Source organism: Pristiophorus japonicus, unplaced genomic scaffold, assembly GCF_044704955.1.
Source record: "Pristiophorus japonicus isolate sPriJap1 unplaced genomic scaffold, sPriJap1.hap1 HAP1_SCAFFOLD_538, whole genome shotgun sequence".
In the NCBI taxonomy this organism is placed as follows: Eukaryota; Metazoa; Chordata; class Chondrichthyes; family Pristiophoridae; genus Pristiophorus; species Pristiophorus japonicus.
The window spans coordinates 3,862-28,551 of NW_027254445.1; the positions used below are offsets into that span (position 1 = coordinate 3,862).

At 48.4% G+C, this 24,690-nt stretch overlaps 1 protein-coding gene across 1 annotated transcript in view; it reads left to right on the forward strand.

The window, feature by feature from the left end:
* Window positions 1-953: 953 nt before the first annotated feature.
* Window positions 954-24,690, forward strand: part of LOC139254224 (immunoglobulin gamma-1 heavy chain-like) — a gene marked incomplete at its 5' end in the record, with an annotated part of 63,508 nt that continues 39,771 nt past the window's right edge. The window contains one exon of the mRNA XM_070873654.1: window positions 954-1,304. Coding sequence (XP_070729755.1) covers window positions 954-1,304 — 351 coding nt within the window. The remainder of the gene's footprint in view (window positions 1,305-24,690) is intronic.

Below are 24,690 nucleotides of genomic sequence, written 5' to 3' on the forward strand. Positions count from 1 at the left end.
CATGTCTCTGTAATGGCTATTAGATCAAACCCATTTATCTCTATTTGTGCCACTCCTTCATTTATCTTATTATGAATGCTCCATGCATTCAGATAAAGAGCCTTTAATGTAATTTTTTACTGTTGTTCCCTGCTTTGACCTTATTCTCTGCTGCACTGCTCCCATTAAACTCTGTCCTTTCCTGTCACACTCTGCTTATTTTTACCCAAATCGCTACACTGCTCTATTGCATCTTTCTCTTTAGATCTCTAAATTTCCCCTCACATGACTCCTGCCCCCACTCCCCGCCATTTTTTAGTTTAGTTTGAAGCCCTATTTACAGCCACTTGTGGAGGAAGTTAAAGCAAACCCAGAACAATACTTTCAGATATAACCAGGGCAGGAGGGCACAGTCAGGATTGTAAAGGCCAAGTTCAGGACTCAGTTATTTGAAGACGGTGATCAAAAGCTGGAACAGGTTCCCAGGCGAGGCCAGAACACGGGACAGGTTTACAAACCGCTGGACGCTGCAATGGGACGATGGTAGCATTGGAATTCTGGAAGGATGAGATGAAGTGGACTGAGAGCCTTCTGTATCTGAACCTACATCAGAATCTGGTGTTGGGTATCGCAAAATATCACTAAAACTGGCAACTTTTTCCTGATTTTCTGATCCTTTTAATACCAACCTCCGTGGTAAAGGCAGCAAAGAACATATCCACAGCAGGAGTTCTGAGTTCAGTTGCAGTGTGTGTGTTTTTGGGCTGCCTGTTCACACTGGGATTGTTGGTCAGTGCAGGGCAATGTGGGACAGCTAAGCTCAGGATATGTTTGAACAACTCGGCTACAAATTACTGATCACACACAATATCCATTCACAAACAGACAGGAGATTTTATAATCGCTTCAGTTTCAAGTTATTACTTTATGCTGTTCCTCATCAGTTCTGATCTTCAGTTATTTACTATTCACAGGTCTAAAGGCAAGTCCGGTTCTTATCCAGTCCCCAGAAGTTGTGACGGTGCCCGAGGGTGGGACGGTGCAGTTTGGGTGTACCCTGGAGAGCAGCAATGTGAATGACCGTGTGGATAAATATACTGTACACTGGTACCTCTCACAGGACAGGAAACACATATTAAGTCATTCTGCAGATGGCAGGGTTGACCGTTCACACGGTGTCTCTGAGCGGTTTCAGCTTTCCAGAGATGTTGCCAGTAACAGCTGCATTCTGACCATCAGAGGCGTGGAGCACAGAGACAGCGCGGTCTATATCTGTGGTATTTGGGGAAAAATCTATGGAAATGGAAACCGGCTGAATGTAACCAGTAAGTACATTCTACATTATATTGGTTTGATATCTAATAATGTTACTATACCAGCATCTCGTGTTTAAGTAAATATTATACAACGTTGTCACTTTTACAGTAACAACACTGAGTGGAAGTTTTAAGCACAGAATGGAGGGTGAATTCTGGGACAAACTCCATTTGTTTTTAATTGAACAAAAGCGTGTGAGCACATGGTGGGACAAAACCTCACACACAGGATTCAACGGGAAAATACATGTTGAAGGAAAAGTGCAGTAATAGGAATAAAAGAGAGCCTCCTGGTTAAATCCTGACACTGACAGGGAGATAAATATATATAGAAATAAAGGGATTTATCTCGCACCTTTCACGACCACTGGACGTTTCAAAGCGCTTTACAGCCAATGAAGTACATTTGACGTGTAGTCACTGTTGTAATGTGGGAAACGTGGCAGCCAATTAGTGCACAGCAAGCTCCCACAAACAGCAGTGAATGACCAGATAATCAGTTTTTTGTGATGTTGATTAAGGGCTAAATATTGGCCAGAACACCAGGGATAACTTCCCTGCTCTTCTTCAAAATAGTGACATGAAATATTTTACGTCCACTTGAGAGAGCAGACGGGGCCTCGGTTGAACGTCTCATCCGAAAGACGGCACCTGTGACAGTGCAGCACTCCCTCAGCACTGCACTGGGAGGCTCAGCCTGGATTTGTGCTCAAGTTCCTGGAGTGGGACCTCAACCCACAACCTTCTGACTCCGAGGTGAGAGTGCTACCCACTGAGCCACAGCTGACACAGATATAAAACAATGCAGGGCTGAAATTGTACCCCTCTTAAGCTCCATTACCGCCTCTAAGAGGAGGCAGTGGACAGATAGGCCTCACCGACCGGGGGGAGATGGCTGGGCCGACCCATCCTAAATTGCCCCCGGTCCAGGAGCGACAGGAACGGGATTCCGTGCTGCTGCCCGTCAGGCACACACCGATCCCACACTGTACCGCGGTGCTCCCCTTACCAATCCCAGTGAGGAATTGCCCCGCGGGAGCGATGTTACCGCCGGTCGGTGCCACTGACAGCTTTCCCCTGCGGGAAGCTGCGTGTGCCTGTGCGGCATGTCCACCCTTAAAGGGGAGGCTGCACTACCGGCAACGGTGGCCACGGGTTCGGCCGGGCCGCCGACAGGCAGCATGCACCCTGTCTTGGGTGCCAGGCCGCTGGCCCAGCCCAAAGTCTCCCTGGTGGCCCAGTGCGCCCAACGAAACTTCCTCTAACTGAAGGGGAGGGACTTTGTGACACGGCAGTGTGACGGGACACATCCACATCGCGCTGGTATCATCAGCGACGTGCTGAAGTGAGCAGCGCATCACTGACGCCTCGTCGGGGCACCGATCGACCGAAGGGCACTTCCGCCCCTCAGCACCGCCCCAACCGCAAATAGACGCCAAAGTGCCGAATATTGGGGCAGAGAACACTCTTAAATATCGGTAAGTGGGGGGGCAACTTCAGCCCCTGCATCTGTTAGTGACCAAATCTGCACTCATCATTGCAAACAAATGACCTCTCCACACTTTCCAGGCTACAATGGGGCCGGAATTCAGCCTCCCGAAAAGGCCTCACCATCAGAAAGCAGCAGCCGTGCGGCGGAGCCGAATGGCCGCCAATTTGGGGTCAAAATGCCGCCGGCAAAGAAATTCACCTCGGTAGTTTTTCCGACGGTCTCCACAAGTGCATAATCAAAGTGTGCACCGCCAATCTCCCGAACCTCCAGCCAAATTCACCGTGAGAAATCTTCGATCTGCCGCGCGGTGACCCGACAGTTTTGATGTTGGAGCACCTTGTTGGAATTGTATACAACGGGGCAGCATGGCACCCCTTCAACTATTCTTGTGTGAAACAAGAATCAAGTACCCCCTTATAAAAGGGGCACTAAAACCGACAAATTAACCAATAAAACTTTTTAAACGATAAATGGACAAATTAAAATTTGGTTGCCGGGGGTGATGATGCACTCCAGTCCCTCCAGCGCCCACCTCTCGCGGAAGGCCACGAGCGTACCGGTGGACACCGCGTGCTCCATCTCCAGGGACAAGCTGGAGCGAACCTAGCCGTGGAAGTCAGGCTGAACGACCCCCTCGACCGCCTGCTGCCTGGATCGGCTAATGGCCCCCTTGGCCAGGCCCAGGAGCAGTCCTATGAGGAGCGGCAGCCCTTCAAATGGGGGGCGCACTGCCGCGGCCGCCATATTTTTTTTTGTAGGCCGACTGTCCGGTCGGGCCGACAGTTATGCCCCGGTTTTGGCCAGGCCGCCCACAGGCTGCTGGCCCGGCCGAAACCCTCCCTGGTGGCCCAGTGGACCAGAGTTTTAAAATGGCGAAGGCTCCCCCTTTAAGTGAAGGGGAGAGATGTGGTGACGCACATGTGTCATGACATCATCAGCGGCAGGCTGACGAATGACAGCAACCCGCCTCCGCTTCCACCCCTCCCACGGTCGATCAGCTCACTGCCCCACTTCCACCCCTCCCACGGTCGATCAGCTTACTGCCCCACTTCCACCCCTCCCACGGTCGATCAGCTTACTGCCTCACTACCACCCCTCCCACGGTCGATCAGCTTACCCACCCCTCCCACGGTCGATCAGCTTACTGCCCCACGTCCACCCCTCCCACGGTCGATCAGCTTACTGCCCCACTTCCACCCCTCCCACGGTCGATCAGCTTACTGCCCCACTTCCACCCCTCCCACGGTCGATCAGCTTACTGCCCCACTTCCACCCCTCCCACGGTCGATCAGCTTACTGCCCCACTTCCACCCCTCCCACGGTCGATCAGCTCACTGTCCCACTTCCACCCCTCCCACGGTCGATCAGCTTACTGCCTCACTTCCACCCCTCCCACGGTCGATCAGCTCACTGTCCCACTTCCACCCCTCCCACGGTCGATCAGCTTACTGCCCCACTGCCACCCCTCCCACGGTCGATCAGCTTACTGTCCCACTTCCACCCCTCCCACGGTCGATCAGCTTACCCACCCCTCCCACGGTCGATCAGCTTACTGCCCCACTGCCACCCCTCCCACGGTCGATCAGCTTACTGCCCCACTGCCACCCCTCCCACGGTCGATCAGCTTACTGTCCCACATCCACCCCTCCCACGGTCGATCAGCTTACTGTCCCACATCCACCCCTCCCACGGTCGATCAGCTTACTGTCCCACATCCACCCCTCCCACGGTCGATCAGCTTACTGTCCCACATCCACCCCTCCCACGGTCGATCAGCTTACTGCCCCACTGCCACCCCTCCCACGGTCGATCAGCTTACTGCCCCACTGCCACCCCTCCCACGGTCGATCAGCTTACTGTCCCACATCCACCCCTCCCACGGTCGATCAGCTTACTGTCCCACATCCACCCCTCCCACGGTCGATCAGCTTACTGCCCCCTTCCACCCCTCCCACGGTCGATCAGCTTACTGTCCACCTTCCATCCTCCCACGGTCGATCAGCTTACTGCCCCACTTCCACCCCTCCCACGGTCGATCAGCTTACTGTCCCACTTCCACCCCTCCCACGGTCGATCAGCTTACTGTCCCACATCCACCCCTCCCACGGTCGATCAGCTCACTGTCCCACTTCCACCCCTCCCACAGTCGATCAGCTTACTGCCCCACTTCCACCCCTCCCACGGTCGATCAGCTTACTGCCCCACTTCCACCCCTCCCACGGTCGATCAGCTTACTGTCCCAGTTCCACCCCTCCCACGGTCGATCAGCTTACTGTCCCACTTCCACCCCTCCCACGGTCGATCAGCTCACTGCCCCACTTCCACCCCTCCCACGGTCGATCAGCTTACTGCCCCACTTCCACCCCTCCCACGGTCGATCAGCTTACTGCCCCACTTCCACCCCTCCCACGGTCGATCAGCTTACCCACCCCTCCCACGGTCGATCAGCTTACCCACCCCTCCCACGGTCGATCAGCTTACCCACCCCTCCCACGGTCGATCAGCTCACTGCCTCACTTCCGCCTCCATTTTGACCGACTTCCGGTTCTGCCAGAAAAAAAGCCAAAGAGCTAAATTTTGTGAAAGAGGCAACCTCTTCCAGCGCGGCAGAAAAAACACCAAAAACAGTAGATGCGCCAGGTTTCTGGCGGGCCTGAATTTCGACCCAAATAATCATCCTTCAGCTAGCAAATTAATTAAGGAATGTGCAATCGGCTTTCATAATGGCAAGGCGGTGCAGAAGATCATCTCATTTTGGAGTTGAAAGCCAGAAACTATTTATTAATCGAGTCCCGTGAGAAACTCGTCCATGGGTCTGGAATGTACCCAATACACACAGACTGTAGTGGGTCTGGAATGTACCCAATACACACAGACTGTAGTGGATCTGGAATGTGCCCAATACACACAGACTGTAGTGGGTCTGGAATGTGCCCAATACACACAGACTGTAGTGGGTCTGGAATGTACCGAATACACACAGACTGTAGTGGGTCTGGAATGTACCCAATACACACAGACTGTAGTGGGTCTGGAATGTACCCAATACACACAGACTGTAGTGGATCTGGAATGTGCCCAATACACACAGACTGTAGTGGGTCTGGAATGTGCCCAATACACACAGACTGTAGTGGGTCTGGAATGTACCCAATACACACAGACTGTAGTGGGTCTGGAATGTACCCAATACACACAGACTGTCGTGGGTCTGGAATGTACCCAATACACACAGACTGTCGTGGGTCTGGAATGTACCCAATACACGCAGACTATAGTGGGCCTGGAATGTACCAAATACACACAGACTGTAATGGGTCTGGAATGTACCAAATACACACAGACTGTAATGTGTCTGGAATGTACGCAATACACAGAATGTAGTGGGTCTGGAATGTACCCAATACATACAGACTGCAGTGGGTCTGGAATGTACCCAATACACACAGACTGTCGTGGTTCTGGAATGTACCCAATATACACAGACTGTAGTGTGTCTGGAATGTATACAATACACACAGACTGTAGTGGGTCTGGAATGTAACCAATACACACAGATTGTAGTGTGTCTGGAATGTACCCAATACACACAGACTGTAATGGGTCTGGAATGTACCTAATACACACAGACTGTAGTGGGTCTGGAATTTACCCAAGACACACAGAATGTAGTGGGTCTGGAATGTTCCCAATGCACAGAGACTGTAGTGGGTCTGGAATGTACCCAATACACACAGACTGTAGTGGGTCTGGAATGTACCCAATACACACAGACTGTAGTGTGTCGGGAATGTACCCAATACACACAGACTGTAGTGGGTCTGGAATTTACCCAATACACACAGACTGTAGTTGGTCTGGAATGTGCCCAATAGACACAGACTGCAGTGTGTCTGGAATGTGCCCAATACATACAGACTGTCGTGGGTCTGCAATGTACCCAATACACACAGACTGTAGTGGGTCTGGAATGTACCCAATACACACAGACTGTAGTGTGTCTGGAATGTACCCAATACACACAGACTGTAGTGTGTCTGGAATGTACCCAATACACACAGACTGTAGTGGGTATGGAATGTGCCCAATACACACAGACTGTAGTGTGTATGGAATGTGCCCAATACACACAGACTGTAGTGGGTCTGGAATGTGCCCAATACACACAGACTGTAGTGGGTCTGGAATGTACCCAATACACACAGACTGTAGTGGGTCTGGAATGTGCCCAATACACACAGACTGTAGTGTGTCTGGAACGTGCCCAATACACACAGACTGTAGTGGGTCTGGAATGTACCCAATACACACAGACTGTAGTGGGTCTGGAATGTACCCAATACACGCAAACTATAGTGGGTCTGGAATGTACCCAATACATGCAGACTATAGTGGGTCTGAAATGTACCCAATACACACAGACTGTAGTGGGTCTGGAATGTACCCAATACACACAGACTGTAGTGGGTCTGGAATGTACCCAATACACACAGACTGCAGTGGGTCTGGAATGTACCCAATACACACAGACTGTAGTGGGTCTGGAATGTGCCCAATACACACAGACTGTAGTGGGTCTGGAATGTGCCCAATACATACAGACTGTCGTGGGTCCGTAATGTGCCCAATACACACAGACTGTAGTGGATCTGGAATGTACCCAATACACACAAACTGCAGTGGGTCTGGAATGTACCCAATACACACAAACTGCAGTGGGTCTGGAATGTACCCAATACACACAGACTGTAGTGGGTCTGGAATGTACCCAATACACACAGACTGTAGTGGGTCTGGAATGTACCCAATACACACAGACTGTAGTGGGTCTGGAATGTACCCAATACACACAGACTATAGTGGGTCTGGAATGTACCCAATACACGCAGACTATAGTGGGTCTGAAATGTACCCAATACACACAGACTGCAGTGGGTCTGGAACGTACCCAATACACACAGACTGTAGTGGGTCTGGCATGTACCCAATACACACAGACTGTAGTGGGTCTGGAATGTACACAATACACACAGACTGTCGTGGGTCTGCAATGTACCCAATACACACAGACTGTAGTGGGTCTGGAATGTACCCAATACACACAGACTGTAGTGGGTCTGGAATGTACCCAATACACACAGACTGTAGTGGGTCTGGAATGTACCCAATACACGCAAACTATAGTGGGTCTGGAATGTACCCAATACACACAGACTGTAGTGGGTCTGGAATGTATACAATACACACAGACTGTCGTGGGTCTGCAATGTACCCAATACACACAGAGTGTAGTGGGTCTGGAATGTACCCAATACACACAGACTGTAGTTGGTCTGGAATGTGCCCAAAACACACAGACTGTAGTGTGTCTGGAATGTGCCCAATACATACAGACTGTCGTGGGTCTGCAATGTACCCAATACACACAGACTGTAATGGGTCTGGAATGTACCCAATACACACAGAATGTAGTGGATCTGGAATGTGCCCAATACACACAGACTGTCGTGGGTCTGCAAGGTACCCAATACACACAGACTGTAGTGGGTCTGGAATGTACCCAATACACACAGACTGTAGTGGGTCTGGAATGTACCCAATACACACAGACTGTAGTGGGTCTGGAATGTGCCCAATACACACAGACTGTAGTGTGTCTGGATTGTGTCCAACACACACAGACTGTAGTGTGTCTGGAATGTACCCAATACGCACAGACTGTAGTGTGTCGGGAATGTACCCAATTCACACAGACTGTAGTGGGTCTGGAATGTGCACAATACACACAGACTGTAGTGGGTCTGGAATGTACCCAATACACACAGACTGCAGTATGTCTGCAATGTACCCAATACACACAGACTGTAGTGGGTCTGGAATGTACCTAATACACACAGACTGTAGTGGATCTGGAATGTGCCCAATACACACAGACTGTCGTGGGTCTGCAATGTACCCAATACACACAGACTGTAGTGTGTCTGGAATGTGCCCAATACACACAGACTGTAGTGGGTCTGGAATGTACCCAATACACACAGACTGTAGTGTGTCTGGAATGTACCCAATACACACAGACTGTCGTGGGTCTGGAATGTACCCAATACACACAGACTGTCGTGGGTCTGGAATGTACCCAATACACGCAGACTATAGTGGGCCTGGAATGTACCAAATACACACAGACTGTAATGGGTCTGGAATGTACCAAATACACACAGACTGTAATGTGTCTGGAATGTACGCAATACACAGAATGTAGTGGGTCTGGAATGTACCCAATACATACAGACTGCAGTGGGTCTGGAATGTACCCAATACACACAGACTGTCGTGGTTCTGGAATGTACCCAATATACACAGACTGTAGTGTGTCTGGAATGTATACAATACACACAGACTGTAGTGGGTCTGGAATGTAACCAATACACACAGATTGTAGTGTGTCTGGAATGTACCCAATACACACAGACTGTAATGGGTCTGGAATGTACCTAATACACACAGACTGTAGTGGGTCTGGAATTTACCCAAGACACACAGAATGTAGTGGGTCTGGAATGTTCCCAATGCACAGAGACTGTAGTGGGTCTGGAATGTACCCAATACACACAGACTGTAGTGGGTCTGGAATGTACCCAATACACACAGACTGTAGTGTGTCGGGAATGTACCCAATACACACAGACTGTAGTGGGTCTGGAATTTACCCAATACACACAGACTGTAGTTGGTCTGGAATGTGCCCAATAGACACAGACTGCAGTGTGTCTGGAATGTGCCTAATACATACAGACTGTCGTGGGTCTGCAATGTACCCAATACACACAGACTGTAGTGGGTCTGGAATGTACCCAATACACACAGACTGTAGTGTGTCTGGAATGTACCCAATACACACAGACTGTAGTGTGTCTGGAATGTACCCAATACACACAGACTGTAGTGGGTATGGAATGTGCCCAATACACACAGACTGTAGTGTGTCTGGAATGTGCCCAATACACACAGACTGTAGTGGGTCTGGAATGTGCCCAATACACACAGACTGTAGTGGGTCTGGAATGTACCCAATACACACAGACTGTAGTGGGTCTGGAATGTGCCCAATACACACAGACTGTAGTGTGTCTGGAATGTGCCCAATACACACAGACTGTAGTGGGTCTGGAATGTACCCAATACACACAGACTGTAGTGGGTCTGGAATGTACCCAATACACGCAAACTATAGTGGGTCTGGAATGTACCCAATACATGCAGACTATAGTGGGTCTGAAATGTACCCAATACACACAGACTGTAGTGGGTCTGGAATGTACCCAATACAGACAGACTGTAGTGGGTCTGGAATGTACCCAATACACACAGACTGCAGTGGGTCTGGAATGTACCCAATACACACAGACTGTAGTTGGTCTGGAATGTGCCCAATACACACAGACTGTAGTGGGTCTGGAATGTACCCAATACACACAGACTGTAGTGGGTCTGGAATGTACCCAATACACACAGACTGTAGTGGGTCTGGAATGTACCCAATACACGCAAACTATAGTGGGTCTGGAATGTACCCAATACACACAGACTGTAGTGGGTCTGGAATGTATACAATACACACAGACTGTCGTGGGTCTGCAATGTACCCAATACACACAGAGTGTAGTGGGTCTGGAATGTACCCAATACACACAGACTGTAGTTGGTCTGGAATGTGCCCAAAACACACAGACTGTAGTGTGTCTGGAATGTGCCCAATACATACAGACTGTCGTGGGTCTGCAATGTACCCAATACACACAGACTGTAATGGGTCTGGAATGTACCCAATACACACAGAATGTAGTGGATCTGGAATGTGCCCAATACACACAGACTGTCGTGGGTCTGCAAGGTACCCAATACACACAGACTGTAGTGGGTCTGGAATGTACCCAATACACACAGACTGTAGTGGGTCTGGAATGTACCCAATACACACAGACTGTAGTGGGTCTGGAATGTGCCCAATACACACAGACTGTAGTGTGTCTGGATTGTGTCCAACACACACAGACTGTAGTGTGTCTGGAATGTACCCAATACGCACAGACTGTAGTGTGTCGGGAATGTACCCAATTCACACAGACTGTAGTGGGTCTGGAATGTGCACAATACACACAGACTGTAGTGGGTCTGGAATGTACCCAATACACACAGACTGCAGTATGTCTGCAATGTACCCAATACACACAGACTGTAGTGGGTCTGGAATGTACCTAATACACACAGACTGTAGTGGATCTGGAATGTGCCCAATACACACAGACTGTCGTGGGTCTGCAATGTACCCAATACACACAGACTGTAGTGTGTCTGGAATGTGCCCAATACACACAGACTGTAGTGGGTCTGGAATGTACCCAATACACACAGACTGTAGTGTGTCTGGAATGTACCCAATACACACAGACTGTCGTGGGTCTGGAATGTACCCAATACACACAGACTGTCGTGGGTCTGGAATGTACCCAATACACGCAGACTATAGTGGGCCTGGAATGTACCAAATACACACAGACTGTAATGGGTCTGGAATGTACCAAATACACACAGACTGTAATGTGTCTGGAATGTACGCAATACACAGAATGTAGTGGGTCTGGAATGTACCCAATACATACAGACTGCAGTGGGTCTGGAATGTACCCAATACACACAGACTGTCGTGGTTCTGGAATGTACCCAATATACACAGACTGTAGTGTGTCTGGAATGTATACAATACACACAGACTGTAGTGGGTCTGGAATGTAACCAATACACACAGATTGTAGTGTGTCTGGAATGTACCCAATAAACACAGAGTGTAATGGGTCTGGAATGTACCTAATACACACAGACTGTAGTGGGTCTGGAATTTACCCAAGACACACAGAATGTAGTGGGTCTGGAATGTTCCCAATGCACAGAGACTGTAGTGGGTCTGGAATGTACCCAATACACACAGACTGTAGTGGGTCTGGAATGTACCCAATACACACAGACTGTAGTGTGTCGGGAATGTACCCAATACACACAGACTGTAGTGGGTCTGGAATTTACCCAATACACACAGACTGTAGTTGGTCTGGAATGTGCCCAATAGACACAGACTGCACTGTGTCTGGAATGTGCGCAATACATACAGACTGTCGTGGGTCTGCAATGTACCCAATACACACAGACTGTAGTGGGTCTGGAATGTACCCAATACACACAGACTGTAGTGTGTCTGGAATGTACCCAATACACACAGACTGTAGTGTGTCTGGAATGTACCCAATACACACAGACTGTAGTGGGTATGGAATGTGCCCAATACACACAGACTGTAGTGTGTCTGGAATGTGCCCAATACACACAGACTGTAGTGGGTCTGGAATGTGCCCAATACACACAGACTGTAGTGGGTCTGGAATGTACCCAATACACACAGACTGTAGTGGGTCTGGAATGTGCCCAATACACACAGACTGTAGTGTGTCTGGAATGTGCCCAATACACACAGACTGCAGTGGGTCTGGAATGTACCCAATACACACAGACTGTAGTGGGTCTGGAATGTACCCAATACACGCAAACTATAGTGAGTCTGGAATGTACCCAATACATGCAGACTATAGTGGGTCTGAAATGTACCCAATACACACAGACTGTAGTGGGTCTGGAATGTACCCAATACACACAGACTGTAGTGGGTCTGGAATGTACCCAATACACACAGACTGCAGTGGGTCTGGAATGTACCCAATACACACAGACTGTAGTGGGTCTGGAATGTACCCAATACACACACAGACTGTAGTGTGTCTGGAATGTGTCCAACACACACAGACTGCAGTGTGTCTGGAATGTACCCAATACACACAGACTGTAGTGGGTCTGGAATGTACCCAATACACACAGACTGTAGTGGGTCTGGAATGTACCCAATACGCACAGACTGTAGTGTGTCGGGAATGTACCCAATTCACACAGACTGTAGTGGGTCTGGAATGTACCCAATACACACAGACGGTAGTTGGTATGGAATGTGCCCAATACACACAGACTGTAGTGGGTCTGGAATGTGCCCAATACATACAGACTGTCGTGGGTCCGTAATGTGCCCAATACACACAGACTGTAGTGGATCTGGAATGTACCCAATACACACAAACTGCAGTGGGTCTGGAATGTACCCAATACACACAAACTGCAGTGGGTCTGGAATGTACCCAATACACACAGACTGTAGTGGGTCTGGAATGTACCCAATACACACAGACTGTAGTGGGTCTGGAATGTACCCAATACACACAGACTGTAGTGGGTCTGGAATGTACCCAATACACACAGACTATAGTGGGTCTGGAATGTACCCAATACACGCAGACTATAGTGGGTCTGAAATGTACCCAATACACACAGACTGTAGTGGGTCTGGAATGTACCCAATACACACAGACTGTAGTTGGTCTGGAATGTGCCCAAAACACACAGACTGTAGTGTGTCTGGAAAGTGCCCAATACATACAGACTGTCGTGGGTCTGCAATGTACCCAATACACACAGACTGTAATGGGTCTGGAATGTACCCAATACACACAGAATGTAGTGGATCTGGAATGTGCCCAATACACAGACTGTCGTGGGTCTGCAAGGTACCCAATACACACAGACTGTAGTGGGTCTGGAATGTACCCAATACACACAGACTGTAGTGGGTCTGGAATGTACCCAATACACACAGACTGTAGTGGGTCTGGAATGTGCCCAATACACACAGACTGTAGTGTGTCTGGATTGTGTCCAACACACACAGACTGTAGTGTGTCTGGAATGTACCCAATACGCACAGACTGTAGTGTGTCGGGAATGTACCCAATTCACACAGACTGTAGTGGGTATGGAATGTACCCAATACACACAGACTGTAGTTGGTCTGGAATGTGCCCAAAACACACAGACTGTAGTGTGTCTGGAATGTGCCAAATACATACAGACTGTCGTGGTTCTGCAATGTACCCAATACACACAGACTGTAATGGGTCTGGAATGTACCCAATACACACAGACTGTAGTGGATCTGGAATGTGCCCAATACACACAGACTGTAGTGGGTCTGCAATGTACCCAATACACACAGACTGGAGTGGGTCTGGAATGTACCCAATACACACAGACTGTAGTGGGTCTGGAATGTACCCAATACACACAGACTGTAGTGGGTCTGGAATGTGCCCAATACACACAGACTGTAGTGTGTCTGGAATGTGCCCAATACACACAGTCTGTAGTGGGTCTGGAATGTACCCAATACACACAGACTGTAGTGGGTCTGGAATGTACCCAATACACACAGACTGTAGTGGGTCTGGAATGTACCCAATACACGCAGACTATAGAGGGTCTGGAATGTACCCAATACACGCAGACTATAGTGGGTCTGAAATGTACCCAATACACACAGACTGTAATGGGTCTGGAATGTACGCAATACACAGAATGTAGTGTGTCTGGAATGTACCCAATACACACAGACTGTAATGGGTCTGGAATGTACCCAATACACACAGACTGCAGTGGGTCTGGAATGTACCCAAGACACACAGAATGTAGTGGGTCTGGGATGTACCCAATACACACAGACTGCAGTGGGTCTGGAATGTACCCAACACACACAGACTGTAGTGGGCCTGGAATGTGCCCAATAGACACAGACTGTAGTGTGTCTGGAATGTGCCCACTACATACAGACTGTAGTGTGTCTGGAATGTGCCCAATACATACAGACTGTCGTGGGTCTGCAATGTACCCAATACACACAGACTGTAGTGGGTCTGGAAAGTACCCAATACACACAGACTGTAGTGGGTCTGGAATGTACCCAATACACACAGACTTTAGTGGGTCTGCAATGTACCCAATACACACAGGCTGTAGTAGGTCTGGAATGTACCCAATACACACAGACTGTAGTGGGTCTGGAATTTACCCAATACACACAGACTGTAGTGGGTCTGGAATGTGCCCAATACACACAGACTGTAGTGTATCTGGAATGTGCCCAATACACACCGACTGTAGTGGGTCTGGAATGTACCCAATACACACAGACTCTAGTGGGTCTAGAATGTACCCAATACACGCAAACTATAGTGGGTCTGGAATGTACCCAATACATGCAGACTATAGTGGGTCTGAAATGTACCCAATACACACAGACTGTAGCGGGTGTGGAATGTACCCAATACACACAGACTGTAGTGGGTCTGGAATGTACCCAATACACACAGACTGTAGTGGGTCTGGAATGTACCCAATACACACAGACTGTAGTGGGTCTGGAATGTACCCAATACACACACAGACTGTAGTGTGTCTGGAATGTGTCCAACACACACAGACTGTAGTGTGTCTGGAATGTACCCAATACACACAGGCGGTAGTGGGTCTGGAATGTACCCAATACACATAGAATGTAGTGGGTCTGGAATGTACCCAATACGCACAGACTGTAGTGGGTCTGGAATGTACCCAAGACACACAGAATGTGGTGGGTCTGGGATGTACCCAATACACACAGACTGTAGTGGTCTGGAATGTACCCAATACACACAGACTGCAGTGTGTCTGGAATGTACCCAACACACACAGACTGTAGTGGGCCTGGAATGTGCCCAATAGACACAGACTGTAGTGTGTCTGGAATGTGCCCAATACATACAGACTGTAGTGTGTCTGGAATGTGCTCAATACATACAGACTGTCGTGGGTCTGCAATGTACCCAATACACACAGACTGTAGTGGGTCTGGAATGTACCTAATACACACAGACTGTACTGGGTCTGGAATGTGCCCAATACACACAGACTGTCGTGGGTGTGCAATGTACCCAATACACACAGACTGTAGTGGGTCTGGAATGTACCCAATACACACAGACTGTAGTGGGTCTGGAATGTGCCCAATACACACAGACTGTAGTGGGTCTGGAATGTACCCAATACACACAGACTGTAGTGTGTCGGGAATGTACCCAATTCACACAGACTGTAGTGGGTCTGGAATGTACCCAATACACACAGACTGTAGTTGGTCTGGAATGTGCCCAATACACACAGACTGTAGAGGGTCTGGAATGTGCCCAATACATACAGACTGCAGTGGGTCTGGAATGTGCCCAATACACACAGACTGTAGTGTGTCTGGAATGTGCCCAATACACACAGACTGTAGTGGGTCTGGAATGTACCCAATACACACAAACTGCAGTGGGTCTGGAATGTACCCAATACACACAGACTGTAGTGGGTCTGGAATGTACCCAATACACGCAGACTATAGTGGGTCTGGAATGTACCCAATACACGCAGACTATAGTGGGTCTGAAATGTACCCAATACACACAGACTGTAGTGGGTCTGGAATGTGTCCAACACACACAGACTGTAGTGTGTCTGGAATGTACCCAATACACACAGACTGTAGTGGGTCTGGAATCTACCCAATACACACAGACTGTAGTGGGTCTGGAATGTACCCAATACGCACAGACTGCAGTGTGTCGGGAATGTACCCAATTCACACAGACTGTAGTGGGTCTGGAATGTACCCAATACACACAGACTGTAGTTGGTCTGGAATGTGCCCAATACACACAGACTGTAGAGGGTCTGGAATGTGCCCAATACATACAGACTGTCGTTGGTCTGGAATGTGCCCAATACACACAGACTGTCATGGGTCTGGAATGTACCCAAAACACACAGACTGTAGTGGGTCTGGAATGTACCCAATAAACACAGACTGTAGTGGATCTGGAATGTGCCCAATACACACAGACTGTCGTGGGTCTGCAATGTACCCAATACACACAGACTGTAGTGGTTCTGGAATGTACCCAATACACACAGACTGTAGTGGGTCTGGAATGTACCCAATACACACAAACTGCAGTGGGTCTGGAATGTACCCAATACACACAGACTGTAGTGGGTCTGGAATGCACCCAATACACGCAGACTACAGTGGGTCTGGAATGTACCCAATACACGCAGACTATAGTGGGTCTGAAATGTACCCAATACCCACAGACTGAAGTGGATCTGGAATGTGTCCAACACACACAGACTGTAGTGTGTCTGGAATGTACCCAATACACACAGACTGTAGTGGGTCTGGAATTTACCCAATACACACAGACTGTAGTGGGTCTGGAATGTACCCAATACGCACAGACTGTAGTGTGTCGGGAATGTACCCAATTCACACAGACTGTAGTGGGTCTGGAATGTGCCCAATACACACAGACTGTAGTGGGTCTGGAATGTACCCAATACACACAGACTGTAGTGGGTCTGGAATGTACCCAATACACACAGACTGTAGTGGATCTGGAATGTGCCCAATACACACAGACTGTCGTGGGTCTGCAATGTACGCAATACACACAGACTGTAGTGGGTCTGGAATGTACCCAATACACACAGACTGTAGTGGGTCTGGAATGTACCCAATACACACAGACTGTCGTGTGTCTGGAATGTGCCCAATACACACAGACTGTAGTGGGTCTGGAATGTACCCAATACACACAAACTGCAGTGGGTCTGGAATGTACCCAATACACGCAGACTATAGTGGGTCTGGAATGTACCCAATACACGCAGACTATAGTGGGTCTGAAATGTACCCAATACACACAGACTGTAGTGGGTCTGGAATGTACCCAATACACACAGACTGTAATGGGTCTGAAATGTACCCAATACACACAGACTGTAGTGGGTCTGGAATGTACCCAATACACACACAGACTGTTGTGTGTCTGGAATGTGTCCAACACACACAGACTGTAGTGTGTCTGGAATGTACCCAATACACACAGACTGTAGTGGGTCTGGAATGTACCCAATACACACAGACTGTAGTGGATCTGGAATGTACCCAATACACACAGACTGTAGTGGGTCTGGAATGTACCCAATACACACAGACTGTAGTGGGTCTGGAATGAACCCAGTACACACAGACTGTAGTGGATCTGGAATGTACCCAATACACACAGACTGTAGTGGGTCTGGAATGTACCCAATACACACAGACTGTCGTGGGTCTGCAATGTACCCAATACACACAGACTGTAGTGTGTCTGGAATGTGCCCAATACATACAGACTGTCGTGGGTCTGCAATGTACCCAATACTCACAGACTGTATTGGGTCTGGAATGTACCCAATACACACAGACTGTAGTGGATCTGGAATGTGCCCAATACACACAGACTGTCGTGGGTCTGGAATGTACCCAATACACACAGACTGTAGTGGATCTGGAATGTGCCCAATACACACAGACTGTCGTGGGTCTGCAATGTATCCAATACACACAGACTGTAGTGGGTCTGGAATGTACCCAATACACACAGACTGTAGTGGGTCTGGAATGTGCCCAATACACACAGACTGTAGTGTGTCTGGAATGTGCCCAATACACACAGACTGTAGTGGGTCTGGAATGTACCCAATACACACAGACTGTAGTGTGTCTGGAATGTGCCCAATACACACAGACTGTAGTGGGTCTGGAATGTGCCCAATACACACAGACTGTAGTGGGTCTGGAATGTACCCAATACACACAGACTGTAGTGGGTCTGGAATGTGCCCAATACACACAGACTGTAGTGTGTCTGGAATGTGCCCAATACACACAGACTGTAGTGGGTCTGGAATGTACCCAATACACACAGACTGTAGTGGGTCTGGAATGTACCCAATACACGCAAACTATAGTGGGTCTGGAATGTACCCAATACATGCAGACTATAGTGGGTCTGAAATGTACCCAATACACACAGACTGTAGTGGGTCTGGAATGTACCCAATACAGACAGACTGTAGTGGGTCTGGAATGTACCCAATACACACAGACTGCAGTGGGTCTGGAATGTACCCAATACACACAGACTGTAGTTGGTCTGGAATGTGCCCAATACACACAGACTGTAGTGGGTCTGGAATGTACCCAATACACACAGACTGTAGTGGGTCTGGAATGTACCCAATACACACAGACTGTAGTGGGTCTGGAATGTACCCAATACACGCAAACTATAGTGGGTCTGGAATGTACCCAATACACACAGACTGTAGTGGGTCTGGAATGTATACAATACACACAGACTGTCGTGGGTCTGCAATGTACCCAATACACACAGAGTGTAGTGGGTCTGGAATGTACCCAATACACACAGACTGTAGTTGGTCTGGAATGTGCCCAAAACACACAGACTGTAGTGTGTCTGGAATGTGCCCAATACATACAGACTGTCGTGGGTCTGCAATGTACCCAATACACACAGACTGTAATGGGTCTGGAATGTACCCAATACACACAGAATGTAGTGGATCTGGAATGTGCCCAATACACACAGACTGTCGTGGGTCTGCAAGGTACCCAATACACACAGACTGTAGTGGGTCTGGAATGTACCCAATACACACAGACTGTAGTGGGTCTGGAATGTACCCAATACACACAGACTGTAGTGGGTCTGGAATGTGCCCAATACACACAGACTGTAGTGTGTCTGGATTGTGTCCAACACACACAGACTGTAGTGTGTCTGGAATGTACCCAATACGCACAGACTGTAGTGTGTCGGGAATGTACCCAATTCACACAGACTGTAGTGGGTCTGGAATGTGCACAATACACACAGACTGTAGTGGGTCTGGAATGTACCCAATACACACAGACTGCAGTATGTCTGCAATGTACCCAATACACACAGACTGTAGTGGGTCTGGAATGTACCTAATACACACAGACTGTAGTGGATCTGGAATGTGCCCAATACACACAGACTGTCGTGGGTCTGCAATGTACCCAATACACACAGACTGTAGTGTGTCTGGAATGTGCCCAATACACACAGACTGTAGTGGGTCTGGAATGTACCCAATACACACAGACTGTAGTGTGTCTGGAATGTACCCAATACACACAGACTGTCGTGGGTCTGGAATGTACCCAATACACACAGACTGTCGTGGGTCTGGAATGTACCCAATACACGCAGACTATAGTGGGCCTGGAATGTACCAAATACACACAGACTGTAATGGGTCTGGAATGTACCAAATACACACAGACTGTAATGTGTCTGGAATGTACGCAATACACAGAATGTAGTGGGTCTGGAATGTACCCAATACATACAGACTGCAGTGGGTCTGGAATGTACCCAATACACACAGACTGTCGTGGTTCTGGAATGTACCCAATATACACAGACTGTAGTGTGTCTGGAATGTATACAATACACACAGACTGTAGTGGGTCTGGAATGTAACCAATACACACAGATTGTAGTGTGTCTGGAATGTACCCAATAAACACAGAGTGTAATGGGTCTGGAATGTACCTAATACACACAGACTGTAGTGGGTCTGGAATTTACCCAAGACACACAGAATGTAGTGGGTCTGGAATGTTCCCAATGCACAGAGACTGTAGTGGGTCTGGAATGTACCCAATACACACAGACTGTAGTGGGTCTGGAATGTACCCAATACACACAGACTGTAGTGTGTCGGGAATGTACCCAATACACACAGACTGTAGTGGGTCTGGAATTTACCCAATACACACAGACTGTAGTTGGTCTGGAATGTGCCCAATAGACACAGACTGCACTGTGTCTGGAATGTGCGCAACACATACAGACTGTCGTGGGTCTGCAATGTACCCAATACACACAGACTGTAGTGGGTCTGGAATGTACCCAATACACACAGACTGTAGTGTGTCTGGAATGTACCCAATACACACAGACTGTAGTGTGTCTGGAATGTACCCAATACACACAGACTGTAGTGGGTATGGAATGTGCCCAATACACACAGACTGTAGTGTGTCTGGAATGTGCCCAATACACACAGACTGTAGTGGGTCTGGAATGTGCCCAATACACACAGACTGTAGTGGGTCTGGAATGTACCCAATACACACAGACTGTAGTGGGTCTGGAATGTGCCCAATACACACAGACTGTAGTGTGTCTGGAATGTGCCCAATACACACAGACTGCAGTGGGTCTGGAATGTACCCAATACACACAGACTGTAGTGGGTCTGGAATGTACCCAATACACGCAAACTATAGTGAGTCTGGAATGTACCCAATACATGCAGACTATAGTGGGTCTGAAATGTACCCAATACACACAGACTGTAGTGGGTCTGGAATGTACCCAATACACACAGACTGTAGTGGGTCTGGAATGTACCCAATACACACAGACTGCAGTGGGTCTGGAATGTACCCAATACACACAGACTGTAGTGGGTCTGGAATGTACCCAATACACACACAGACTGTAGTGTGTCTGGAATGTGTCCAACACACACAGACTGCAGTGTGTCTGGAATGTACCCAATACACACAGACTGTAGTGGGTCTGGAATGTACCCAATACACACAGACTGTAGTGGGTCTGGAATGTACCCAATACGCACAGACTGTAGTGTGTCGGGAATGTACCCAATTCACACAGACTGTAGTGGGTCTGGAATGTACCCAATACACACAGACGGTAGTTGGTATGGAATGTGCCCAATACACACAGACTGTAGTGGGTCTGGAATGTGCCCAATACATACAGACTGTCGTGGGTCCGTAATGTGCCCAATACACACAGACTGTAGTGGATCTGGAATGTACCCAATACACACAAACTGCAGTGGGTCTGGAATGTACCCAATACACACAAACTGCAGTGGGTCTGGAATGTACCCAATACACACAGACTGTAGTGGGTCTGGAATGTACCCAATACACACAGACTGTAGTGGGTCTGGAATGTACCCAATACACACAGACTGTAGTGGGTCTGGAATGTACCCAATACACACAGACTATAGTGGGTCTGGAATGTACCCAATACACGCAGACTATAGTGGGTCTGAAATGTACCCAATACACACAGACTGTAGTGGGTCTGGAATGTACCCAATACACACAGACTGTAGTTGGTCTGGAATGTGCCCAAAACACACAGACTGTAGTGTGTCTGGAAAGTGCCCAATACATACAGACTGTCGTGGGTCTGCAATGTACCCAATACACACAGACTGTAATGGGTCTGGAATGTACCCAATACACACAGAATGTAGTGGATCTGGAATGTGCCCAATACACAGACTGTCGTGGGTCTGCAAGGTACCCAATACACACAGACTGTAGTGGGTCTGGAATGTACCCAATACACACAGACTGTAGTGGGTCTGGAATGTACCCAATACACACAGACTGTAGTGGGTCTGGAATGTGCCCAATACACACAGACTGTAGTGTGTCTGGATTGTGTCCAACACACACAGACTGTAGTGTGTCTGGAATGTACCCAATACGCACAGACTGTAGTGTGTCGGGAATGTACCCAATTCACACAGACTGTAGTGGGTATGGAATGTACCCAATACACACAGACTGTAGTTGGTCTGGAATGTGCCCAAAACACACAGACTGTAGTGTGTCTGGAATGTGCCAAATACATACAGACTGTCGTGGTTCTGCAATGTACCCAATACACACAGACTGTAATGGGTCTGGAATGTACCCAATACACACAGACTGTAGTGGATCTGGAATGTGCCCAATACACACAGACTGTAGTGGGTCTGCAATGTACCCAATACACACAGACTGGAGTGGGTCTGGAATGTACCCAATACACACAGACTGTAGTGGGTCTGGAATGTACCCAATACACACAGACTGTAGTGGGTCTGGAATGTGCCCAATACACACAGACTGTAGTGTGTCTGGAATGTGCCCAATACACACAGTCTGTAGTGGGTCTGGAATGTACCCAATACACACAGACTGTAGTGGGTCTGGAATGTACCCAATACACACAGACTGTAGTGGGTCTGGAATGTACCCAATACACGCAGACTATAGAGGGTCTGGAATGTACCCAATACACGCAGACTATAGTGGGTCTGAAATGTACCCAATACACACAGACTGTAATGGGTCTGGAATGTACGCAATACACAGAATGTAGTGTGTCTGGAATGTACCCAATACACACAGACTGTAATGGGTCTGGAATGTACCCAATACACACAGACTGCAGTGGGTCTGGAATGTACCCAAGACACACAGAATGTAGTGGGTCTGGGATGTACCCAATACACACAGACTGCAGTGGGTCTGGAATGTACCCAACACACACAGACTGTAGTGGGCCTGGAATGTGCCCAATAGACACAGACTGTAGTGTGTCTGGAATGTGCCCACTACATACAGACTGTAGTGTGTCTGGAATGTGCCCAATACATACAGACTGTCGTGGGTCTGCAATGTACCCAATACACACAGACTGTAGTGGGTCTGGAATGTACCCAATACACACAGACTGTAGTGGGTCTGGAATGTGCCCAATACACACAGACTGTCGTGGGTCTGCAATGTACCCAATACACACAGGCTGTAGTAGGTCTGGAATGTACCCAATACACACAGACTGTAGTGGGTCTGGAATTTACCCAATACACACAGACTGTAGTGGGTCTGGAATGTGCCCAATACACACAGACTGTAGTGTATCTGGAATGTGCCCAATACACACCGACTGTAGTGGGTCTGGAATGTACCCAATACACACAGACTCTAGTGGGTCTAGAATGTACCCAATACACGCAAACTATAGTGGGTCTGGAATGTACCCAATACATGCAGACTATAGTGGGTCTGAAATGTACCCAATACACACAGACTGTAGCGGGTGTGGAATGTACCCAATACACACAGACTGTAGTGGGTCTGGAATGTACCCAATACACACAGACTGTAGTGGGTCTGGAATGTACCCAATACACACAGACTGTAGTGGGTCTGGAATGTACCCAATACACACACAGACTGTAGTGTGTCTGGAATGTGTCCAACACACACAGACTGTAGTGTGTCTGGAATGTACCCAATACACACAGGCGGTAGTGGGTCTGGAATGTACCCAATACACATAGAATGTAGTGGGTCTGGAATGTACCCAATACGCACAGACTGTAGTGGGTCTGGAATGTACCCAAGACACACAGAATGTGGTGGGTCTGGGATGTACCCAATACACACAGACTGTAGTGGTCTGGAATGTACCCAATACACACAGACTGCAGTGTGTCTGGAATGTACCCAACACACACAGACTGTAGTGGGCCTGGAATGTGCCCAATAGACACAGACTGTAGTGTGTCTGGAATGTGCCCAATACATACAGACTGTAGTGTGTCTGGAATGTGCTCAATACATACAGACTGTCGTGGGTCTGCAATGTACCCAATACACACAGACTGTAGTGGGTCTGGAATGTACCTAATACACACAGACTGTACTGGGTCTGGAATGTGCCCAATACACACAGACTGTCGTGGGTGTGCAATGTACCCAATACACACAGACTGTAGTGGGTCTGGAATGTACCCAATACACACAGACTGTAGTGGGTCTGGAATGTGCCCAATACACACAGACTGTAGTGGGTCTGGAATGTACCCAATACACACAGACTGTAGTGTGTCGGGAATGTACCCAATTCACACAGACTGTAGTGGGTCTGGAATGTACCCAATACACACAGACTGTAGTTGGTCTGGAATGTGCCCAATACACACAGACTGTAGAGGGTCTGGAATGTGCCCAATACATACAGACTGCAGTGGGTCTGGAATGTGCCCAATACACACAGACTGTAGTGTGTCTGGAATGTGCCCAATACACACAGACTGTAGTGGGTCTGGAATGTACCCAATACACACAAACTGCAGTGGGTCTGGAATGTACCCAATACACACAGACTGTAGTGGGTCTGGAATGTACCCAAT